We start from the raw sequence: 16,956 nt of genomic DNA on the forward strand, positions 1-16,956 counted from the left end.
AGTACAGTCCAGATGAGGCCAGTGAAAGGGCCTCGCTGTGGAGGACTAGGTAAGCCAGTGTGGAGCTTGTCTTGTAGTTTGGGGAGAAGAGTGAGCTGTTAGGAAGAACCTGAATTAAGCCAGGTGTAACTTTAGTTTGATAAGGTGTTTAGTTGCTTTGCCATAAAGAGATTGGGGAAGGGAGAGTAGAGGCAGAGGAGAGTTGGACCTAGGGAGGCTGTAAGGAGGTTGTTAATAGCCTAGTGAAGGTGGCATTAAGACTTGAGACAGTGGCAGCTGGGCACATGCTGAAGGAGGACATTGAACCATGAACACCTCGTGACTCTCGTAAAGGTCAGTTAGAGGTATCAGAGGGAAGACTTACTTTCCTAGTTTCTGCCTTAGATCTAAGTAGGAGAAAAGGGTTTGTTCTGAACACACAGAGTTTGGATATATTGCCAATTTACTATTGGCTATCAGGATGTGTTACTACAATTCATCAGTTGAAAATAAAATAAAAATTTACCACAGCCCTGCTCTGTATATCAGATAGTCTGGAGTTGCCCTGCTGCCTCATTCACCACAAGTGAAGTTGTTGGGTAGCCTGGATTCTTACTGGGAAGAGTCTTACAAACCTCAGTTCTTTACTGAATCTCTGTGTCAGCTCTCCCCCTCTCCCACCCTTCTCTCCTAGGATCTCTTCATCCCAATAACAGCATCTCTACTCTGTCTGTGACATCCGGAACCTCTCGGGTGCAACACCGTGCTCAGCTGTAGCAGTCGATGGTCGATGCTGTGCTGTATTGATCTCTGTGTTACTGTGTGGTGGCCATTCTTTGTGTGTGTGTGTGTGTGTGTGTGTGTGTGTGTGTGTGTGTGTGTGTGTGTATGTATGTTTTAAATATTTACTCTTTTTTCCCCCTCATCTTTATTAAATTGGGTGTTTCTTATTTACATTTCAAATGTTATCTCCTTTCCCGGTTTCCAGGCCAACATCCCCCTAAGCCCTCCTCCTCCCTTTCTCTATGGGTGTTCCCCTCCCTATCCTCCCTCCCCTCAAAGAATCCCGTTCACTGGGGGGTTCAGTCTTGGCAGGACCAAGGGCTTCCCCTCCCACTGGTGCTCTTACCAGGCTATTCATTGCTACCTATGCAGTTGGAGCCCAGGGTCAGTCCATGTATAGCCTTTGGGTAGTGGCTTAGTCCCTGGAAGCTCTGGTTGGTTGACATTGTTGTTCATATGGGGTCTTGAGCCCCTTCAAGCTCTTCCAGTTCTTTCTCTGATTCCTCCAACGAGGGGGGGGGGTCCCGTTCTCAGTTCAGTGGTTTAATGATGGCATTCGCCTCTGTATTTGCTGTATTCTGGTTGTGTGTCTCAGGAGAGATCTACATCCGGTTCCTGTCCGCCTGTACTTGAGTTTCATGTGTTCTGTGCATCTAGGGTAATTCAAGCATTTGGGCTAATATCCACTTACCAATGAGTGCATACCATGTGTGTTTTTCTGTGATTGGGTGACCTCACTCAGGATGATATTTTGCAGTTCCATTCATTTGCCTATGAATTTCATAAAGTCATTGTTTTTGATAGCTGAGTAGTATTCCATTGTGTAGATGTACCACATTTTCTGTATCCATTCCTCTGTTGAAGGGCATCTGGGTTCTTTCCAGCTTCTGGCTATTATAAATAAGGCTGCTATGAACACAGTGGACCATGTGTCTTTGTTGTATGTTGGGGCATCTTTTGGGTATATGCCCAAGAGAGGTATATCTGGGTCCTCAGGTAGTTCAATGTCCAATTTTCTGAGGAACCTCCAGACTGATTTCCAGAATGGTTGTACCAGTCTGCAATCCCACCAACAATGGAGGAGTGTTCCTCTTTCTCCGCATCCTCGCCAGCATCTGCTGTCACCTGAGTTTTTGATCTTAGCCATTCTGACTGGTGTGAGGTGAAATCTCAGGGTTGTTTTGATTTGCATTTCCCTTATGACTAAAGATGTTGAACATTTCTTTAGGTGTTTCTCAGCCATTCGGCATTCCTCAGCTGTGAATTCTTTGTTTAGCTCTGAACCCCATTTTTTAATAGGGTTATTTGTCTCCCTGCGGTCTAACTTCTTGAGTTCTTTGTATATTTTAGATATAAGGCCTCTATCTGTTGTAGGATTGGTAAAGATCTTTTCCCAATCTGTTGGTTGCCGTTTTGTCCTAACCACCGTGTCCTTTGCCTTACAGAAGCTTTGCAGTTTTATGAGATCCCATTTGTCGATTCTTGATCTTAGAGCATAAGCCATTGGTGTTTTGTTCAGGAAATTTTTTCCAGTGCCCATGTGTTCCAGATGCTTCCCTAGTTTTTCTTCTATTAGTTTGAGTGTGTCTGGTTTGATGTGGAGGTCCTTGATCCACTTGGACTTAAGCTTTGTACAGGGTGATAAGCATGGATCGATCTGCATTCTTCTGCATGCTGACCTCCGTGGAGGCCATTCTTAACTTTGATCGTGGAGTGTTGCAGTCTGCTGTCTTCATCTTAAGCACTGCTTTACTTGGCGTAGTTTCTTTTTCTGTTTCTTCCATGCTGTATGTGTACCTGAATTCATGTCTGTCTTTTCTGTTGTGATAAATACATTGATACTGATACATGTTGACCCATAGCTCCAAGGCACGGTCCGTCTTAGCAGAGAAATCCTACCGGTAGACGGTGAGACAGACGCTTATCACACTGCAGCTGCAGAAAGGAGGCAGAGGAAAGGGAATGTTTATGCTAAGCTCTTCCCTTTCATACAACCTAAGTCATGTGCTGCCGTACCTATAGCAGCAACAAGGTGAAGTCTCCCTACAAAATTAATTAAGATAAAATCCTTTGAATTTGCCCAGTTGATTCTAGATCTCCAGTTGACGGTTACGGTTAACCAGTGAAGGTAGGTCTCTTGTAGGTCACACGTGTAATTGGCCTTTGAATTTTGATACACTCTGACAATCTTTGTGTTTCCACCATGTTTAAGGCACTTTATTCATATAGTTAGGTTAGTAGAACTATGATTGTTACTCTTTTCGTTTTGTTGATTTTGTTTTTTAATCTCTGTTTATATCCTGAGTGATTTGCGTGTTCTCCCCCTCCCCTCCCCTCCCCTCCCCTCCCCTCCCCTCCCCTCCCCTCCCCTCCCCTCCCCTCCCCTCCCCTTTCTTTCTCTTTGGTGAGGAGGCAGGAGCGTGGACAGCGGATCTGCTGCTGCCCTAAGCGGTCTCCGTCTCCATCCTTTTGTATCAGCCTCCAGAATGCTGACGCACAGTTAGCGGTTACCTTACCTTCTATTAAGCACATCAAGCACATACACATACTTTTAATTATTTTTCCATTAATCTTGACATTCTTGCTGTGTCTCTTTTAACTTCATTTTTTTTCTCCCTTTTAGTACCTTTTACTTTTGTTGCAGTAGACACAGTCATAGGAACGAAAGTAAATAAATGGATAGGCCTTAGTAATATAGTGGGGGTAAGGTATATGTAGAGAAAGCTTTCTCTATTTGCATAATTGTCTTAGCCTGAAAGTTTTTCTGTGACCTGAATTCTAAATTTCATAATTTTTTCTCAGCTTTAACCATCCCTTCTCCTCTCTTGAGACAAGGGTTGTCCTGATAAGAGTATCTGCCTCCCCCACCTCCACCACTTCTAAAAGTTGAGCACATCAGGATATGGCTAGCTGACTTCTTCTGAGATAGGGCTTGTTAAGAACAGAATGCTGTGAACTGCGTCTGGGCTTGTGGCCAAGCCTGACAATGTGAGTTGAATTCCAGATTCCACATAGTTGAATTAAAGAACCAGCTTTGACAAGTTTCCTCTGACCTCTACACACGTATGTCCACCGTAGTAAATCCCACCCCTACTATAAATCAAGAACATTAAACAAACAAAAAACCAGAACAGGATTTCTAAGTACTCTCCCATGGTTCCTTTCTGCAAAGCCCTGGGGGCTTTTTATAGATTCCCTGTGAGGGCCTTCGAGTTTCTCAAGGTTCAATTCACAGACGTAAGTGCTGTCTTCTGGAGTGTGTTCCTTAGCCTGGCGTATGCCTTCTCAATGGCTACCTTGTAATAGTTCCCAGTTTTAGTTTAGGAACCATGACCTTGTCCAGGGTTCTGTTGAGGTACATTGCTTTTCTCTGACTGCTTGGGTTTGTGACTTCCCTTTTCTGACAGCAGAAGAGCTGGTAAGTTTTTGGTTTGTTAAGTTTTTCACTTGTTTTAGGATAAAGTAAAGACTTAAAGCTCATTATGCTGCAGCGTAAACTGGAACTCCTAGAGTAGACACTTACTGATAGAAGCTTACCTCTAAATAATACTTTTTCAACTTTGGTGTTTGGTATTTCTTAAAAATACATAGGAAATATTTTGTATTTTCTTTTTTTTTTTTTTTAAGATTTACTTATTATATATAAGTACACTGTAACTGTCGTCAGACACACCAGAAGAGGGTGTCAGATCTCATTACAGATGGTTGTGAGCCACCATGTGGTTGCTGGGATTTGAACTCAGGACCTCAGGAGGATCAGTCAGTGCTGCAGTCAATGCTCTTAACCACTGAGCCATCTCTCCAGCCCATGTCTTTTTATTTCTTGTTTAACCCATTGGTTAATTCGAAGTGTATTACTTAGTTTTGAAATGTCTCCCATATATCCTGGTTATTTGTTTCTAATTTACTCTGATACTTTTGTATTATTTTGTTATATGACCTTAATTTTGTTTTTTGACTATGTCTTCAGCCCTTTACTGTAGAAGGACAGATTATGAATATTTGTGTGTGTGTTGTTACACGTGTGACGCATATATACGTGCGAATGTGAAGGTGAGGGTAAATGAAAGAGATCTTCCTTTAGTACTCTGCTCTTGATATTATTCAGGATCTCTCACTGAGCCGGGAGATCACTGATGGAGCGAATCTTACTGGCAGTAAACTCCTGTCTCTGAATTCCCAGTGCCACTATCACACTGTCTGTGCCATTTAGGGCTTCATTTATGACCATGATGTCTGAGCTCCAAAGCCTGGAGAAGAGGAGAATCTGGGAGGCCTGGGGCAATGGGAGGAACTACAGGCGGCAGGCAAGACATAATTTCAGGAAGTCAGACTCTGATAGGCAGCTCTGGGTTGAACATGGGTGGGCATACGGCTGTCTACACAGACCAGCAACAGGCTGCACGGAAGCAGGCAGCGTGGCCTACAGGATGGAGACACTGAGGCTGCTCTAGGCCATATTTGTTAGAAAAACAAAAACAACTCACAGTAATTGCCTTCTGCCAGAAATAGTTAAATAGCATGCACATATCCATTTCTATCTGTGTCTCTTGGGTTATTTCTTTCACTGTGTGTGTGTGTATGTGTGTGTGTGTATGTGTGTGTTGTGTGTGTGAGAGAGAGAGAGAGAGAGCGCGAGAGCGAGCGAGCGTGTGCGTGCGCGTGTCATGTTGCATTACCTCGAATACTGTATGTGGAGGTCAGAGGAAGGCTCTTTAACATAGCTTTAGCTGTCCTGGACATGTATGTAGACCCAGTCTTCCTACACTCTTGTTTCTAACTGAAGATAGTTTCTATACCTGGCTTTCCTTTATCTAGGTAAAATCTGTGGCTCTGCTAAGACACTTGACCCTCATATAATTCTACTTTAAGTTTTTGATCAATATTTATACCAGCTCAGGATTGCAGTTCTTGATGGTTGCAGTCCTTTGTCTCCTTGCCAGTGTAAATGACAGCTTCCTTGTGCAGCTGTACAGTACAGCATAGGGTTTTTTTTTTTTAAAGATTTATTCATTTATTATATATAAGTACACTGTAGCTGTCTTCAGGTACACCAGAAGAGGGTATCAGATCTCTTTACAGATGGTTGTGAGCCACCATGTGGTTGCTGGGAATTGAACTCATGACCTCTGGAAGAGCAGCCATTGCTCTTAACCACTGAGCCATCTCTCCAGCCCAGCATAGGGTTTTAATAAAAACATAACTGCAATGTTTCGATTCTATGGAAGAGTCATTCATTCATAATAAATGTAAGACTTTTGTTTGAAGTAGAGAATAGTTTTTGTACCTTGTTAAAACAACTTTGTGAAACACAAAAATTGCCCCCATCCCCCTTTCTCTTCCCTCTCAAGGCAGCATTTCTCTATAGCCATGGCTGTCCTGTAACTCTGGCTGGTCTGGAACTCCTAGAGCTCCACCTGCCTCTTAGAGTCCTGGGATTAAAGGTGTGCACTACCACTACCCCCCACCCCCCAAAATCTTAATTATTAGATTGCTTATCACAATATATAAATGTTTGCATGCTTTAAGGGATTTTCATTATAGCCAAATAGTATTATTTGTAGTGGAAACAATACAAAGACTCTACTGTGTGGATGGGGAGATGGCTCAGTAGTTAAGAGCGTTGGTTACTTTTGCAGAGGGTCCAGATTTGGTTGCTAGTGTCCACATGGTGGCCAGCAGCCATTTGTATTTACAGTTCCAAAGAATCTGACACCCTCTTCTGTCTTCTGCAGGAACTACACACTGGTGGTACATAGAACACCCACATACATAAAATAAAACCAGGTGAAGCTTTGAAGAACTACATTAGTATATGTAAAACGGACGTGGGGATGGGTTGTTTTGGAGCCATAGTTCAGTGGGTACGAGGGCTGTGACTCTTGTGGAGGACATAGTTTCAGTCCTCAGCACACACACGAGGGCCCTCAACCACACACAGCCGGAGTTCCAGGGGTATCTGACGCCTTCTTTTGGATTCAACAGGAAGGCAGCGAACATGCGCCTGCTGGACTCCCTTCATTCGTGCAGGTGACACACTCATGCACTTAAAAACAAAAGACTATTGCCTTCCGTCAGGGGCTTGCTAGCCAGCTTTCGATGGCTGTGATGGCAGACCCCATTATAAGGAAGAGAGGTTTCTACATCATAGTTTCAGAGGCTGCTGTCTGTAGGTACTTGATCTCCTTTTTGCCTGCATGTGGTAGAGGCCAACCGTTGTTGATCTCAAGGGGCTGTGGGCTGACCGTCCCCGCTGCCCAACTCCTCACACCGGGCCCTACCTATGTCCTGTGGGTCCCACTACCTCGCACAACTCCAGCACAGGCCTCAGCCCGCCTGTGACATAGTTAATTTTTTCCCCATAAGTCAGATACTTTTGGAAAACTTAGAAGGTGCAGAAAAATGATTAAAATATTTTGTAGGCTTAGATTTTTAAAACGTACTCCAATAAGGGTTCTTAAAGGCCTCGACTTCCCTTGTAGCCCAGAAGGAAAGGTTAGTAGGGCAAAGGGAAATGTGGATCTGTTTAGAAATAGTTCTTTGGGGCCAATTCCAATCTGGATACCAGCAGTCCAGTTCTCTAGGAAAACGCCAGCCCAGATCAACTTTTGTAGTCCAGTTCACTTGGCAATCACCACACACAGATTAGCAAAGGCAGCTCCATCTAGAACAAACTGCACGGCTCCACCGATTGGCTGAAGTCCATGGGAGCATTGAGAAGCTCCCCCAATATCGCCAGGGGCTCTGTGGCGAGTTACTCTGTGAGGTCTCAGCAATCAAAGAGGCGCAGTCACTGCAGGGCGAACGAACGCCGAGCATCCGCGAGCAGACGACCAAGGCAGAGCCATGGAACTGTGCCAGAGCCTCCCCCACTGTCTGTCTTCTTTGTACACATCACACGCCCTCTCCTGTGTCTGCTTCAGCAGAACATCATATGACACAACCGAGTTTCCAAAGAAACCAGAAATTTCCACTTGAACCTTATCCGACGTTATTTTTCTTCTTTTTTTCTTTTTTTTGGTCACTGAATTTTAATTGTTTATTTACTCATTGCTCTCTAATTGCCACCACCCCTCCCTCCCCCAATATCCCTTTCATGGACAGACGTAAATTTTAGACTAAAAACAAGGACATTCAAATAAATGGGATATTGACTAGCACTCTTTAAAGTTGCCGTGTGGATGTGACTGCTGCATTTTTATCAGAGTATTTCAGTTTTCTCTTCATCCTTTTCTTTCTTCGATGCTTGAGCAAAGCACAGGAGTGTACTCCTGGGTTTTAGATGACTTTTCTCTTTTTTTTTTTCTTTCTTTCTTTTTTTTTTGCTGCCACGTGGATTTAGATGACTTTTTAAGCTTCATTAGGTCATACAAGGATCCGATGTGAGGAGTGCTGAACCCCAGTTTTTTGGGGGAAAATGTATCTGAACAGGAAGGTGGGGTAGTTTGCAAATTGATTTCCCATTCTAGAACTTGTTCGCCTTTGTAAAGTAAGGCATGAAGTCTTATCAGCTGGCTGGTTTGTTAAAGGCATTGTTTAGTTTTTTCCTGTCAGACTTTGGAGCCTTTTTTGATCTCATTTGTGGATTTTATATAGTTGATTAGAGGGCTGACTTTCATTTTTATGAGATGCTGCTGGACTTATTGTTGAAGTGTGTTTTGGCAGAGAGCTGATCTGATTTGAGGGTGGTAGCAGACTTGTGGCAGTAAGAATTAGGTTTTATCTCTGTGAGCACACTGCACTGTCTCAGACGCACCACAAGAGGGCATCAGATCCCACTACAGACGGCTGTGAGCCACCGTGTGGGTGCTGGGACTTGAACTCAGGACCTGGTAGGAAGAACCGTGCCAGATCATCTCTCCAGCCCCAAGATTTTTACATTTTTAAAACATTTCTCCTATTCCTCCTTTTGAACATTAATTTGCAAAAATCACATTAATCATTTTGAAAATTGATTTTATTTTTCAACTTCAAATTTATTGTCATACAGTGTTACATATGAGAAGTTAATACTTGTGTCTTCAAAAGTTTTCATTTTACATTAAATTTGATATTAGATGCATCACAAAGATTTATTCAAAATTTTATTGGTAGTTGAAGCTAGTCGGTGAGTTTAGACTCCTCAGATGCTTGAGAGTGTAATTTTGAGATAAAATTCTTACTCCCAAGGGATGCTGAATCGTGTTGATGAGCACCGTCTGGTTAAAATGTACCCACGCTCGCTCACTGGCCAGTGTCGGGGCACACTTGACATTAAGATGGCCGCTGACGCCAGAGTCTGCGTCTTCCTCTCTTCTAGTCACATGTGCATCGCTAAGTCTCCTTGAATTAGAGAGAGATTTGGGTCAAAGGCTGAGTCCTCCACACTCTTGGTGCTGTTCTTGCTCCACTGCTCTCTTGTCCTCACCAATGGTTAAGGTCGTGTCATGGCCGTGAGGCAGGGTCTCTGTCAGCTTTGTCAGCACACGTGCTTACGGGGACGATAGAGAAAGACTAGCAGAGCATGTCTCCTGTGCAGGCGCAGGCGTGGCCCGCACACTCGTGACGTGCTCCACACTCCTAGACCCAAGCCCATCAATCTGTTGAAAGAAATAATACACACACACACACACACACACACACACACACACACACACACACACATACATATTTTCTTGCTGAAAATAATGTTTGAGAAATGAATATCTTTGGTATTTCTGTATTTAAAGTATATTACCAAGGTCAGTTGTTTTTTGCTGCAGTCTGTTCTTCAGACAGCCATCTTATCAATTATGTCTAAAAAAATAAGTGATGGTGTCCCGTAGGCACAAGGCCAGGGCACAGTGTGCTTCTCTAGCACATGGAGCACCCTGGGTTTGACCCTGAAGACTGCAAAAACAGCAGCAAAAAAGGGCTAGAGAACGGCTCATGGTTTTTATGTTTCGGTTTTTGTTTTTGTTTTTTTGTTTTTTGCATGATTTTCTTTGTTAGACTTCTTTATAATGGAAATATTCACATTTGTAAATTCAGCGCTTATTCATACTGTTTTCTTCAGCCAAATATAATTAGTTCTTTTTTCCTGTTATTTTGTCTTTTGTTTGTTTTTCTTTGCTTGTTTTTTTAAATCAAAATGTTAGACATATACAAGCACTAGCAACAACTCCATATCTGGATCGTTGAAGCGCTTGGAAGATACCGCAGCAAGATTTACAAATGCAAATTTCCAGGAAGTGTCTGCCCACACCTCTAGTGGGAAAGATGTGTCAGAGGCAAGGTCAGAGGGCAAAGGGAAGAAATCTTCAGCTCACAGCTCAGGTCAAAGGGGAAGGAAGCCTGGTGGTGGAAGAAATCCAGGAACAACGGTGTCAGCATCTAGCCCCTTTCCACAAGGTATGATATTTTGATTAATGCTTTGTTTGTAATTTTTTACTAATGACTATTCTAGATTAAGTTAGTTGATAGTATAGGATTATTTCCAAAAATAGTGTTGTGCTTTAAAATGTTTCTGCAAGGTTTGCTCTCTTTATATCTAATGATTTGTGTTTTTAAGCTATAATTTTAATGTTTAAATGGCTATAGAATAGACATTCAGATTGTGGAGGAAAAAAGATGTAGTTTTCTTTCAAGAAGAGGAATTGTCTTTCTATACATTGTTTTTATTTACTTTCCTAATAGAGCTGTGCTTTAGTAGGTAAATAAGAACCAAACAACTTTTATGGAATCTAAGCTAGATCTTAAATCGTGATACGCCCTAAGGGTACGTTTACTACAGAGCATGCGGTTAAGGACGTGAGCGCAGCTGCCTGCGTATCTGACACTGTGTCGTATCTTAGTGTGCTTCCCATTCAGTGTAACTGGACTTGTGTCGATTGATGGACCATAGGAGTACTGAACAATTTCAGAATGTATATGCTTATGTCAGTTTTATGTAATTTTAAATATGAACTATATCTTGAAAATCAGAAAATTTAAAATTTGGGGGGAAATAATAAATAGCTTGTTCACTGTGTCCATTGTTCCCCCCGGAAGTGAATGAAAATGGCTGCCGTTCACCTTTGCCGAAGTGTTTGTTCTATAAAGAGTAGATCTGTTGGCCTTTCATTAAAATTTATTTATACATTTCATACCAGTAGTAAACTCTTGTGGGACATGTGAGCGGATATACTCTTAGAACAAAACGTTAAGTAAGCACAGACAGACAGAGCACCAAAGTCGCTATTATATTTAAGTAAGAGTTATTTTTATACCACTTTGAAAATTAGTCAAATTTTAATTAACCTTACATGTAATTTCACTCACATCTTGAACGTTATATTACCAGAATTCACACAATAATACTGTTAAAACAGTTTATTTAATTTGAGACATAGCCCAGGGTGACCTTTGACACCCTATACAGAATCTGCCCTTTTCTTCTTCTGCATTCCAAGTGCAGGGATTGTAGTGTAGGTTGCTAGTCCTGGTTGATATTCTTGATATTCTTAAGTTTTTATTTTTTATTTATTTATTTATTTTTTTTCTTTTTGGTTCTTTTTTTCCAGAGCTGGGGACCGAACCCAGGGCCTTGCGCTTCCTAGGCAAGCGCTCTACCACTGAGCTAAATCCCCAGCCCCAAGTTTTTATTTTTATAAAGTGCTAATCCATTTGAAAATTTGCTCCTATACTTTTGGAATATTTAAGAATCTTTTTAACTTCTTACAGCATAGTAGAAAATGTGTTTTAGAACTGAAATAGGGGTTGGGGATTTAGCTCAGTGGTAGAGCGCTTGCCTAGGAAGCGCAAGGCCCTGGGTTCGGTCCCCAGCTCCGGGAAAAAAGAACCAAAAAAAAAAAAAAAGAACTGAAATAATAAAATATCAAGATGTGAAGATGGAGTGTCTCAGACCGTCAGACTTTTAACTGACCGTGCCAGAGCTGGCTGAGAAGTTCAGAATATTTACATGTACCAGATACTTAAGTGTTTTGTTTTTTTTTTTTTTTGTTTTTTTTTTTTTTTTTTTTTTGTTTTTTTTTTTCCCCCTCGGAGCTGGGGACCGAACCCAGGGCCTTTCGTTTCCTAGGCAAGCGCTCTACCACTGAGCTAAAGTATCTGTTTTTTTTTTTTTTTTTTTTTTTTAAATACTACTTTTCTTTGGGTGTGTGTGTGTGTGTGTGTTCGTGTGCGTGCGTGCGGATCGAGACCAGTGGCGTCCGTGAGCTGTGCCGGTGTTGTACTGCGGAGCCTTCCGAGGCAGCCGCCAGAGCTGACTGTCTAGTTGCTCATTTCATTTGGCAAACATGAGAGTGCATTTTGAAATGAGAATGATGGATCAACCTGTTGGCTCCAGGACAGTTTTCTACCAGGCAGACAAGGACTTGGAGGTTCATAATGATAGGGTTGCCAAGTGTTTTTGACTAGAGGAGGTACGGCGAGAATACGCAGTTGAGAAGAGGCAGAGAGGAGCTATCTCTTCCGTGACTTTTACTCTTTGCTTTAAGATTTATGTATGTCAGTCCGTGTTCGTCTGCGCATGTCTGTATACCATGTGAGTGCCTGAAGAGGACACCAGCTTCCCTGGAATTAGAGTTGCTGATGTTTGAGCCACCATGTGGGTGCTGGGAGCTGAACTTGGGTCCTCTGAAAGAAAGAGGAACAGGTGCTCTTTAACCATTATGCCATCTCTCCACATGATCCTTCATTTTTAAAGTCAATGAGATGATATTCATGGCTGGTTTTCCATTTTGAACCTTCATGGAAATAGGACAAGGAGAATATAGGGTGTAAATTAGGACGTGACGTCAAGTTCTGATGGGTGGGTAGACCTGGCTTAGTAAGGTAATCATGGGTAAGGCCTGCTGTTAGAACTTATAACCTGAGAAATGTCTTTCAGCCTTATTGTAATTTGTAACATTTACAGTTGTGTCTCCATGCTTGGAAAAGTCTGTCCGTGCCCTGGAGAGCTGGCACCCTGTAGTTGTCAGACACTCTTGTCTCTGCTCAGCCTTTCCTGTACAGTACCTCCAACAGTGTGTTTGGTGGAAAGCAGAGAAACTGATAAATGCTCGTCTTAGGAGCAGGCTACAAGTTCAGAGCTAATGTATCATACTACCTTTGACATATTTTTAAAAGATAATTTTAGAGGTAAAATTGATTTCAGTATTAACCCTTCTCATATTTTTACATAGGAGTGACCTAGGTTTTGTAATTTAAGAAATCCTTTTTGATCATTGTAATTTGTTGCTTAGAGGAACATTTTATGCAATTTATCTTCTTCTTTTCCCGTGTGTGTGTGTGTGTGTGTGCGTGTGCGTGTGCACGCGCATGCATGCATGCATGCATGCGTGTCTGTCTGTCTGTCTGTCTGTCTGTCTGTCTGTCTGTCTGTCTGTCTGTCTGTCTGTCTGTTGTTACAGGCAGTTTTTCAGGAACTCCAGGCAGTGTAAAGTCATCTTCTGGAAGTTCAGTGCAGTCTCCCCAGGATTTCCTCAGCTTCACTGACTCGGACCTGCGGAATGACAGTTACACTCACACGCAGCCGCCACCGTCAACCAAAGATGTACATAAAGGGGAGCCTGGCAGCCAGGATGCAGGGGTGAACAGCTTTAGCTCTCTAGTTGGTCACCCTGGGACCTCAGGTGCGACTTCACAGCCGAAAAGCTTTGACAGCTCTCCTGGGGAGTTGGGCAGCTCCAGCCTTCCTACAGCAGGGTATAAGCGGGCTCAGACTTCTGGGGTAGAAGAGGAGGAAGCCGTGAAGGAAAAGAAACGGAAAGGGAATAAACAAAGCAAGCATGGCCCTGGCCGACCCAAAGGAAACAAGAACCAAGAAAATGTTTCTCACCTCTCGGTTTCTTCTGCTTCACCGACATCATCCGTGGCATCGGCTGCGGGGAGTGTGACAAGCTGTAGCCTTCAGAAGTCCCCCACGCTGCTCAGGAATGGAAGTATGCAGAGTCTCAGCGTGGGCTCGTCCCCGCTTGGCTCAGGTAGGGCTGTGCCTTGCTGCCCTCTCTCACGACCTGTACCTGTCTGGAGAGCTGTTACATTCAATTACCCGCAACGCTTGTTCACCTTTATCTTTTTAAGTTTATTATCATTTGTTTTTAAAGACTAGAGCTCATTAAGTAGGCAAGGATCATTCTGTAGCCAAGGCTAGCCTGAGCCTCCTGGATCAGCCCCAGTGTGGGGAGTTGCAGTTACGTCGCCTGGGCACTTGGGAGGACATGGCATGCACTGTAGCTCAGCTGTGGAGGTGGAGGACCGCTCTTTCACCATGCCCGCCTCAGGTTGTCAACCTTCTGAGCCCTCTCACTGACCTTGGAGCTTTCAGTCCCTGATGGGAAAGGATCCTGCAGGCCCAGATACTATTTGGTGTTGACGTTTTTACCGTCACTCTCAGGTTGCTTAGTTGAATGTAGATAAACAGTGCACTAGCCCTCACCTGTGTCTTCGTCCCACCTGCATAGTGTAGATGACCAAACCAGGACTCACATTTTAGATAGGAACACGTCTGCACTCGCTTTTGGTGTTTAAAGCTCTTTTGCTAAACCTCTTTTTTTAGTTTTTACTTTCTTAGTAATTGTATATAAATAACGTGGATTTTTGGAGCCTTTTTTTTCATAACTGATAAATTTAGGATTTTATGTCAAGTTATATCTGAAATGATTTAAAATTTGTTTTAAATGTATTTAGTGGTTTTTTTTTTTATCTGAAATGAGAATTGATTTCATAGATTTGAAAGCTTGCTTTTATTTTTAATTTTGAAATGTTCCAGTCTTGCCTAGAGCTGACTGTCCAGCACCATCACATCTGACATTGGCTGTGGCTCAGTGGTCTGTGTCTTCTTGGTGCTGAGGTAGAGGTGTGCCCGTGTGTGGGTGGCACTGGCCTGCCTCTGTGTAGCCTGTAGTCGTGTTACAAGTCTTTTTAATTCTGAAAAAGACTGGAAGCGTGTATTCCATTCTCTTTAAAGACTCGGGTTCTGTGTTCTGGGTTATGCTTGCTTGTGTGTCTGTGCTCTGTGTTACTGCCTGATGCCCTTGGGGACCAAAAGTGTGCATAGGGTGCCGTGGGACTGGGGTTGGAGAAGGCTGCAGGATGCTGCACCTAAGTCAAGACTACAGGATCTCACTGAGGAGCTGTGCTTAGCTTAGAACTTGCTGTGTAGAACAGTCCAGCTTCAGAGCTAAGATGCTGGCTGGCCTCCGCCTGTGAGTGCTGTGACTAAAGACGTGCACCACCATGGCCTACCACAAGCTCTTGTGTTCATTTTTTTTTTTTTAAACATTTATTTATTCATACGTCATACAGCTTTCTGCCTGCATGTACGCCTGCAGGCCAGAAGAGGGCACCAGACCTGATTACAGATGGTTGTGAGCCACCATGTGGTTGCTGGGAATTGTACTCAGGCCCTCTGGAAGAGCAGACAGTGCTCTTAACCTCTGAGCCGTCTCTCCAGTCCCTCTTTTTTTTTTTTTTTTTTTTTTAAAGATTTATTCATTTATTATATATAAGTACACTGTAGCTGTCTTCAGATTCAGAAGAGGGCATCAGATCCCATTACAGATGGTTGTGAGCCACCACGTGGTTGCTGGGAATTGAACTCAGGACCTCTGGAAGAGCAGTCAGTGCTCTTAACCGCTGAGCCATCTCTCCAGCCTGTGTTTTTTAAGATTTATTTTTATTTTCATTTATGTGTATCTGTGATGTCACCTGTGTGGGTTCTTAGGGGTGTCAGAGAGGGCATTGGATCTCCTGGGGATGAGGCTAACATCTCTAATTGATAAATCTGTGTGTGTGTGTGTGTGTGTGTGTGTGTGTGTGTGTGTGTGCGCGTGCGCGTGCGTGCACGCACATGCGGCATTGAACCCAGGTCCTCTTGAAAAGCAACAAATACTCTTATCTACCAAGCCCTCTCTCTACCACCAACCCTTAACAGTTTGAAGTTTCATTTGTCTGTTTTTAGTTTTCTTCTTGAATATAAAGTAAGCAGCTTTTAACACATCTTGACTGTAAACTTCACCCCTTTTGTGTAGCTGTGGATTTCTGATTGCTGAAGTAAGATTCAGCTGTGATACAACATGATCCATGATATCGTGGATAATGACAATGTTATGTATCCCAAGAGAAGGAAGACATGATATGGGATGAAGACATATGAAAATACTCATTATACTGTGTATTCTGCAGGAACAGTTTCCAGAAAGAAACACACACACACACACACACACACACACACACACACACACACACACACACGGATGTTATCTGATGTGTTGTGTTTCATTGAGTTGCCATTTTCATCCCCTTTGGGAGCAGTTTAATAAAGGGCTGTTGACCCTGTCCTGCAGTTGATAAGTGCCTGAGGGTGGCCTAAGGTCGGACAGCCTGAAGTTGTTTGTTTGTTTGTTTGTAATAGATCACATAGCACCCCCTGTAGGGCCTGTAGCGGAGCTGTTACATGGCCACATAAGCCTTGGTGTCTTGGTGTCTTGGACATGTTGGGTTGGGTGTTCTCGGTGTTCAGTACTTGTCTTTTGTAGGGTATTTTCCAGGATCCCTCACCCCTTCTCATTAGTTGCTAGTAGCACTCCCCCATAATAAATATGTCTCCAGACATTGTTAAAGTCCCCAGGAGGCCCAAATTGCCTCTGGTTGAGAACTACTGTTTCAGGAGGTGGGAAAAATAAATTACAGTGGGAACAAAGTTCATTAAAAAGATTTAAATATACTGAACATTTGAATAAATGTTTTTATTTATTTTTCCTTTGAGACTATAAGGGCCTAGCAATCAGCCTTAGCCTTTTGCCACAGAAAGCGAATTTAAATAAATTTACTTGTGAAAAATTGGGGTCATATAATTTTTAGCAAAAATTATAATTCAATGAGTACCTTGCTTAGAACATAAAGCTTAAATTTGTTTTTGTGATCCTCACTGAGTCCTGCAATTTTGTAACATAGAATTTGAATTTCAGAGTTACATTTGAGTGCTTCTTTAAAATGCACATCTTTAGATTAATGGAATTAAAAAATAACTAATTTATAGCTGTTAAGAGATTTATTTTTTAAAAAAACCTGTTATAGATTTAGAGAGATTTTAAACATGCAAAGTAATGTTCCTTTCAGAGAGCAGAATTTATAGTACATTAGTTGCAGTAAAAACCTTAATTCATATTTCTTTTACCTTGTTTTTATAATCATCCAGAGGGAATTCCCATTGGAAGATATTATAGATTT

The 16,956-nt window shown here is 42.5% G+C and overlaps 1 protein-coding gene across 31 annotated transcripts in view; it reads left to right on the forward strand.

Moving 5' to 3' along the window:
* Window positions 1-16,956, forward strand: part of Mllt10 (MLLT10, histone lysine methyltransferase DOT1L cofactor) — a 127,828-nt gene that overhangs the window by 73,526 nt on the left and 37,346 nt on the right. For 29 of the 31 annotated variants that reach the window (XM_039095942.2, XM_063276642.1, XM_063276643.1 and 26 more), the window contains 2 exon segments: window positions 9,879-10,131; window positions 13,134-13,706. In XM_039095942.2, the coding sequence (XP_038951870.2) occupies window positions 9,879-10,131; window positions 13,134-13,706 (826 nt within the window). 31 annotated transcript variants of the gene reach the window in all.

Source organism: Rattus norvegicus, chromosome 17 (genome assembly GCF_036323735.1).
Source record: "Rattus norvegicus strain BN/NHsdMcwi chromosome 17, GRCr8, whole genome shotgun sequence".
Classification (NCBI taxonomy): Eukaryota; Metazoa; Chordata; class Mammalia; order Rodentia; family Muridae; genus Rattus; species Rattus norvegicus.